Source organism: Anarrhichthys ocellatus, unplaced genomic scaffold (assembly GCF_004355925.1).
Source record: "Anarrhichthys ocellatus isolate YVR2014 unplaced genomic scaffold, GSC_Weel_1.0 scaffold261, whole genome shotgun sequence".
Lineage (NCBI taxonomy): Eukaryota > Metazoa > Chordata > Actinopteri > Perciformes > Anarhichadidae > Anarrhichthys > Anarrhichthys ocellatus.
In genome coordinates, this window is record NW_022280288.1 from 25,765 (window position 1) to 33,233 (window position 7,469).

At 43.7% G+C, this 7,469-nt stretch overlaps 2 protein-coding genes and 1 long non-coding RNA gene across 5 annotated transcripts in view; 1 reads left to right on the forward strand and 2 right to left on the reverse strand.

Annotated features, from left to right (window-relative positions):
* Positions 1-3,830, reverse strand: part of LOC116401154 (SH2 domain-containing protein 1B) — an 11,629-nt gene extending 7,799 nt beyond the window's left edge. For both annotated transcript variants that reach the window (XM_031879424.1, XM_031879425.1), the window contains exon 1: positions 2,910-3,830. The gene's annotated coding sequence lies outside the window, so the exon portion shown is untranslated. The remainder of the gene's footprint in view (positions 1-2,909) is intronic.
* The window catches only part of lipib (lipase, member Ib), a 5,508-nt gene continuing 938 nt past the window's right edge, over positions 2,900-7,469 (forward strand). The window contains exons 1-6 of the mRNA XM_031879426.1: positions 2,900-2,988; positions 5,249-5,640; positions 6,093-6,201; positions 6,438-6,539; positions 6,658-6,747; positions 6,833-7,000. Of these exons, the coding sequence (XP_031735286.1) occupies positions 2,937-2,988; positions 5,249-5,640; positions 6,093-6,201; positions 6,438-6,539; positions 6,658-6,747; positions 6,833-7,000 (913 nt within the window). The 5' untranslated portion in view covers positions 2,900-2,936. The remainder of the gene's footprint in view (positions 2,989-5,248; positions 5,641-6,092; positions 6,202-6,437; positions 6,540-6,657; positions 6,748-6,832; positions 7,001-7,469) is intronic.
* LOC116401156 (uncharacterized) overlaps positions 4,454-7,469 on the reverse strand; it is a 3,954-nt gene continuing 938 nt past the window's right edge. The window contains exons 3-5 of one of the 2 annotated variants that reach the window (XR_004213973.1): positions 6,803-7,021; positions 6,057-6,173; positions 4,454-4,740 (exon numbers count right to left, since the gene is read on the reverse strand). This is a non-coding gene — a long non-coding RNA (uncharacterized LOC116401156). Of the gene's footprint in view, positions 6,174-6,802; positions 7,022-7,469 lie in introns of both variants that reach the window. The other variant, XR_004213972.1, reaches the window with a different exon arrangement.

A 7,469-nucleotide genomic window follows, 5' to 3' on the forward strand; every position in this document is an offset into this window, starting at 1 on the left:
GCTCAGAAGGATGAACTGAAGCCGTTGTGTCCAAAGTCACGTTCAGGAACAGCCGCTCACGTCTTGTCACTCAAAAATGACTTTTAGGCAATGAGCAGTTTGAATAATAAAAATATTCTATCGTCATTACAGACACATTAACCTACAGTAGACAGTACGATGTAGATGGATCGTGATTCACTCAACTTGTATAGAGAAGCGTGTATCCACCACTTCACAAAAAATACTGTATCATGCTGATAAATTACGGTAGTCTGCTGCTATTGTTAATTTACAGCATTAACTGTTAATTTACATGCGAGGATGAACATTTAACTGCACACATCTACACACCTACACACACTCACACACACACCTACACACCTACACACACTCACACACACACCTACACACACACACACAGGGGCAGGTGCTCCCTGTTAGCTTCAGTTCTCTAGATGTGTGTTGTGCTGCACCATCGTGTCCGGTTATAAAACACACAGGTGTGTCTGAGCTCCGTCCATCTGTTTCACATCATGATGATTACGTCGCTCGCTCTGTATTTTCGCTCCAGAAGTGATGAGTTTTACTTCAGCCGGCCAGAGCTGAAGAAGGGACAGACGTTTGGTGTCTCTCTGCACCAAAGATCTCCCCAAACCATCCAATAGCTGTTGAGATATGACCGACGTCCCTGCTGCCTAGCATGTTTCTGTGGTGGACAAACTAGCCGGTCATAACTGATAAAGCAGCTCACGGTGTCAGAGAAGCGGATACATCTTGGATGATCCCGTTATCATCCACTAATACTGCAGTTTAACTGAGACATGAATATGCTGTAGTTCAACGGTTTGGCTGTGATTATGTCAGCAGCTTTACCTCAAGACTCCTGAAACAGAACATCCAGACCCTCCTGACCTTAAAAATAATCCCATAAAAACTTTATATATGATTCACAGGACTTTTTAAATCCTACAGCTCCACTGGGAACATTTTTATGTATTCTAAGATTCACCGATTGCTTATTTTTTCCCGCATTGCCTTGAAGTTTGTACTCAACATCCAGGAAACCCGACGGATAAAAGTGCTTTATGTATTCACGTAAATAATTGCAAATTAATAAAAATAAATGTTTTTCAAAAACGTAATATCTCCGCTAGTTCTCACTTTTCTGAATTTTTATTTAAAGTTATTTCGTCCAGGATACATTTTTTAAATATATATATGCAATTAATATTGATTGATTGATTGATTTATTAATGTATTATTTACTCCTTCACATATATCTTTTTGTTTTAAAATTCTTCACCTGATAACTAGATTTCAGATGTGTTTTTTTAGACAGATCTTTATCTTTAATCGCATCAAACCCGCACTCAGTCTGACCTTATACAACCATTGAGAAGATTGTATTTTGGCCAATCACAGCCCTTCACTGTGAGTCAAACACACTTAGATGTTGATGTTATGTGGACTCATCTTCAGACCCTTTCTCTCTAGTTTATAACCTGTAATCTCACATCCAGAGCGCCAGCTCGGTGGTTATTGATACTCTACAAAGCAATAGTGCATCCTGACCTCATGTTGCTGCTTTTATAATCTCCTCCTCAGGCCGCTCTGTTTGTTTGCCAAGTCAGGTGACTGAGGAGCGGCCTCAAAGGTAAGCTCTTTAACTGGCCAGGACATCGTGACCTCACACTGACCTTTCACCTGGCTGCTCACCGGCCAATCACTGCTCAGTCCTGGTCTGCAGAGACTCACACAAAAATGTGAAGAGAAAATCTCGACTGACACGAAGACAAACACTCTCATTGTTGCATATTTCATTGCTTTTGGATGCAAATGTTCTGCTGGACGTATTTTAGACGCCTACAATAGTCAGTATCAGTTCATGTGAACGCTGCATTTAGAATATCTTCACAGCTCTGTCACACCTCAACCTTAGAATCTCAGTTCTCAACACCTTGTATCTTGTTTGTTTGATCTGTAATAAAAAACAAAGTATTTCCCAAAATGTCAAACTATTGAGTGGAGGTGAAGTCTAAGATGCTGCTGGTAGATGATTCATTCATTCATTTAGAAAACACATAGTTGTGCATATTCTTCTGTCTCTTTACAACAAAAGCTCGATATCAGCATCCTGAAATAAAGGTTTCTGGACTCTTATTGTGAAGTCTTGAAGAGCTCCAGGCTGTGCTCTGACATCACAGGAGCCCTCGCTCAGTGTTCTTCAGCGTCTGCATGTTAAATTACACGATGGATCGAGAGAGTACAGGGCGGCGTGGGCTGGGTGCAGTGTGGTCGGAGCCGGAGGAGCTAATAATAAACAAAACCGGTGCACGCTCCAACATTTAACGGCACAATCGTTCAGTAACTCATAATCAGAGACGAGATCAGTCCACCCAGGATCTCATGTGGTGCTCTCTAGGAGATATCTTCATAACTCAGAGGTATTCTTTAATAAGCAGAACAGACACTTCAACTGTTGGATTGTTTTAAATGTTAATCTGAAGATTTTAAATTATATTTTGAAATAAAAAGACATGAACTCTGTAAATACATTTAAAAAGCTTATTCCCAGATGACAAAGCTAACGTTGTGCTAGCTTTTTTGAGTTTTGAGCTCTTGAGTTCTTTAAAAAAAAGATATTTTGCGCTCAACAGCTCACACTTTATATAAAAGTATGAAATGATTTCTCCATTTTTGTATCTCCTCTATAAACCCTCTCGTTTTAACTTTCCATCACTATCTTTACGCTCCTTTTCTTTTAAATATGTTGTTAAATGTCCACTCACTCCCTCCTTCCTTCCTTCCCTCACTCCCTCTCCATCCTTCTAGAAACCGATCGGCCCTCCCTCCCTCTCACAACGATCCCTCCCTCCTCCAGTCGCTCCCTCCTTCATTCAGAGCTCCTTCTCTCTCTGCGTCCTCACCTCTTCGTCTCTTTGGTCGTAGGAAGGATGCTTCCCCACAGTCTGCTGGGTCTGCTGGGTCTCCTCGCGCTCTGCAAAGGTAAGAAAAGCACCGACTGTTCTGTTTTATTCATCAGAGAGAATGTTTGAGGAGAGATTGATTGATTGATTGATTGATTGATTGATTGATTGATTAATTGATTGATGAGAAACTGACATAAAATAAAGTAGAAGACAAAAATAAAGTGACTGCAGACAGAAACAGCTCAGGAAGGAACAGATTATTTAAAGTCAACCCCTCCATCTGCTCCACTGTGATGTTTAAGTCTGGTGGTATGAAAGTAAATATACACCAGGACACACACACACACACACATGGTCTTCAGCTATTCATAGTGTACTAATGTGTGTGTGTGGGGCTGGACTGGGGCCATTTCCACCCTCTGGTGTTCAGGGTGGGGCGGGCGCTGAGGGGATGAGGCGTTTCTTTTATAGCAGCCTGATCCTACACTCCTGTGTGTGTGTGTGTGTGTGTGTGTGTGTGTGTGTGTGTGTGTGTGTGTGTGCTAATTGCAGAGCGGGGATCGCCAGCAACAACACTGCAATGTTAGCTAACCCCGGTGTCACACCTTTTAGATGTTTTGGGGAATACCTGAGAGTAAAGATGAGAAGATGCAGGCGATTAGCTTAGCTTAGCATAAAGACTGGAAGCAGGGGGAAACAGCTAGCTTGGCTAAACTAAAAGGTACAAACTTCAGCCTACCAGCACCTTTAAAAGTCACTAATTAACACTTTATATCTCGTTAGTACAAACCGTACAGAAAGCAGGATGGAAAGACGATAATTTGTAGTTTTAAAAGGAAGAAAACTTCTACGACGAGCTCCTCTACGAGCTGCACAAGAGATTAACAACTGCATTCAAAATGTCTTTCTTATAAAAAGTTGAAGGTACATAAAAAAGCTTCAGATGCGAGGCTAACTACGACCCCCATGGTGCATTGCAGCAACAAACATCCAATCAACAAGCTTTAAAGTTCTGTCATGAAACAAGCTTGCCGTCACGTATTTCCGTCTCAATTTGCAGCCAATTTGTGTCAACTATCGTCTTTACTTTACTCTCGGTTACAGCGTATTATCTCCTGCACGTTTAAACAGTTTAAACTATTTCATGAAATAAAACTCAAAAAACTACTTCGTCAGGTTTAGTAGAAAACATCACGGTTTGTTTGAACACGACTACGTTTGTTACGTTGTTTAAGCTAAAGACGTGAAGAACAACGAGTCAACGGTGACTTTCTGTCTCACGCGGGACACGAACAGCCGGCTCCTTGTTGTCTGAAGCTTGTAGATTGGATGTTTGTTGCTGCAATGCACCATGGGGGTCGTAGTTAGCCTTTATGTACCTTGAACTTTTTATAAGAAAGAAACAGATATTTTCTAATGCAGTTGTTAATGTTTTGTGCGAGGAGCTCGTCGTAGAAGTTTTCTTCCCTTTTAAAACTACAAATTATCGTCTTTCCATCCTGGTTCCTGTAGTTTATACCAACGAGATATGTTTTCTAGTGAATTACTAGATCATTTCACAGATGTCTGCCAGGAAGGATAAAACGTCACTAAATGTCAGTCGGGATTAATTGGTGAGGAAACAACCAGCAACCCGTCCTCAGCCTGGAGTTCAAATTCTGAACTACAGGCTGAGGACGGGTTAAAGACACTTTAAATAGGCTAGAGAGGCTCTGTGTCAGCTGGTTTAATCCGCCCATCATAGAGCTAAAGAGCTCCAAACGTCACTAACCAGATGAAGAACTGATCCCAGCAGCATCTTCCAGTCAGACGGCGTGGAGCTCTGAACCTGAGAAGAGGATGAAGAGTGAGGAGAAGTTAACTGGGTCAGACGAGGAAAACACTCAGGAGGCTGACTTAGTCACAGATTAAAGGTTAAACATCTGCCGATCGATTAATACATTCACAGATGTTTGAAGTTGTGTCTGTCCAGGACACATTTAGCCAGGTGATAAATAATTATAGAAACTTTAGAAACAATACTCAGTCTGTCAGGACACAGGTTGGAACATTTTCAACGTATATTGGCCTCAGTTTGCATCGTCAAATTTGCGTAACATTTAGTGTGTTCAGCCGTCTTCAGAGGCTCTTTAACCTCTTTCATTTGAGAGATATCTATTTGACTCGGTGCATCACGTGTCTGCAGCTCACACATTTCATCGTTTCTCATCTTTGAGGGTTTTGAGTCTTAAAGTCGTGAGTTTCCTGCAGATGTGTGAATCATCTGCATGTGGAGCAGCTCTAACGTCGTCCCTCAGCTCTCGTTCTGACCCTAAAAGTCTTATTCGTGCGTCCAGGTCAGGAGGAGACCGGCGAGGCCGAGTCCTGTGACAACTTCACGGACCTGAACCTGTCGCACTGCTTCATGGGAACCAGCCTGTACGTCCGGCTGCTGCTCTACACCCGCTCCAACCTGGACTGCGGCCGCAAGCTCGACCACCACCGCCCGTCCTCCCAGCCGCTCTTCAACCTGTCCCGCCCCACCGCCTTCGTCATCCACGGCTACCGGCCCACCGGGGCGCCCCCCATCTGGATAGACCACCTGGTCCACCTGCTGGCCGAGCAGCAGGACATGAACGTGATCGTGGTGGACTGGAACAAGGGGGCGGCCAACCTCAACTACTTCATCGCCGTCAGCTACACCAGGGAGGCGGCTTACAACCTGACCGGCTTCATCGTCACCATGCAGGTGAGGCTCTGCGCCTCTTTTAGCTCCTGGTTTGGTTTCTTTTGAGCATTTAGCAGCTAAATGGAGGTGGTGGAGACCAAACACAGAGCTAAAAGAGAGAGAATATTGGACACCAGGACTGCCAATGAATCACCATGCTGCTCTGTAACAGCTGGATATGAAACTTTAACAAATGTATGAAGTGAAAATATGTTAGTTTCAGTGTTTGTCGGGTTGTTCTTCTGCTCCCAAGAGGCCAAAACAAGCAATGAATGCAGCTTTAAAGAACTATGTAAACAAAACGTGTTCCTAAAACAAGCAGAACACTTTGTTTTTGTGTATTCGACCTCTTGACTCAAAGCTTTCAGGGTTCTTTAGGGCAGTGGTTCCCAGCCTGGGGTCCTGGCCCCTTTAGACAAATAAAACAAGATGTCTACCTTGAAGGTGACTCCTTCTGCGTCGTGTGTCTGCAGGAGGAAGGAGCCTCTCTGAGCTCGGTGCACCTCATCGGCGTCAGTCTGGGAGCTCACCTGGCTGGATTTGTGGGAGCAAACCTGAAGGGGAAGATCGGACGGATCACAGGTAACTAAACGGAGAAGGTAACCGCTCCGAGGGTGTGAGGGGGAAGCACAGAAGAGACGAGACTTAAAACCACTGATAGATGGTGAAAACAGAAACTACAGCTAGAAGACTGTGAATAAAACATGTCACATATAAATGGTTTCATTTTCAGTCATTTGCGGCGGTGGAATTAAAGTTATTGCAGATTCTGTCACTCAGTGTAAGATGTTTAAACCCTCCGTCCTCGTCCCCTCCAGGTCTGGACCCGGCGGGGCCGATGTTCACCAGCGCCACACCGGAGGAGAGGCTGGACCCGTCAGACGCCATGTTTGTGGACGTGCTTCACACCGATATGAACTGTGAGTTCAGCTTCACCACCTTCTGCCTTCAGTCTGCTGTTTAAGTCGACACAGGTTTGAGATGTGGAACATCAACACACGTTCTGCTCACGAAAGCTTCGTTTGTTTGTATTTGCAGCATTTGGGCTGCAAGGAGCTCACGGTCACATTGACTTCTACGCCAACGGCGGAGCCGACCAGCCAGGGTGTCCCAAAACCATCTTTGCAGGTCAACACACACACACACACACACACACACACACACACACTGCATGACTCATCACCTGCTCACTGTGGTGCTTTGTCTCCCACAGGGAAATCTTATTTCGTGTGTGACCACCAGCGCTCGGTGTTCCTGTTCCTGTGCTCCCTGAACCGGACCTGCAGCCTCACGGGTTACCCCTGCTCGTCCTACAGCGACTTCCTGGAGGGCCGCTGCCTGCAGTGCGAGACCTTCAAACCGGCGTCCTGCCCCGTGCTCGGTAGGTGGACACACGTAGAAACTGTGGGGGAAGTAGATGTGTCACGGTTTAGTTATGGAGAACTCCATTACAACCAGTTTGTTTGTTCGTTCGTTTATTCATTCATTCATTTATTTGTTTATTTATTTCATTTATTTATTCGTTTGTTCTTATCATATTGATTGGTTTTCATGTTTCATCTATTGTTTTATTTCTGTTGTTTTATTGCTTTGCTTTGTTTGTCAAAGCACTTTGTAAACTCTCTTTTTAAAGGTGCTACATAAATAAAGTTATTATTATTATTGGCATTTACTAAACTTGCCCACAGATCCTTTTTATTAAATCTTTACTGGTTTTTGTATACTATGCATGTATATTTATAAATAATAATAATATTTATAAACTGTAGACCTGTTACAAACACAAGCTTGGCATCTGCTCACGTGTGTGTGTGTGTGTGTGTGTGTGTGTGTGTGTGTGTGTGTGTGTG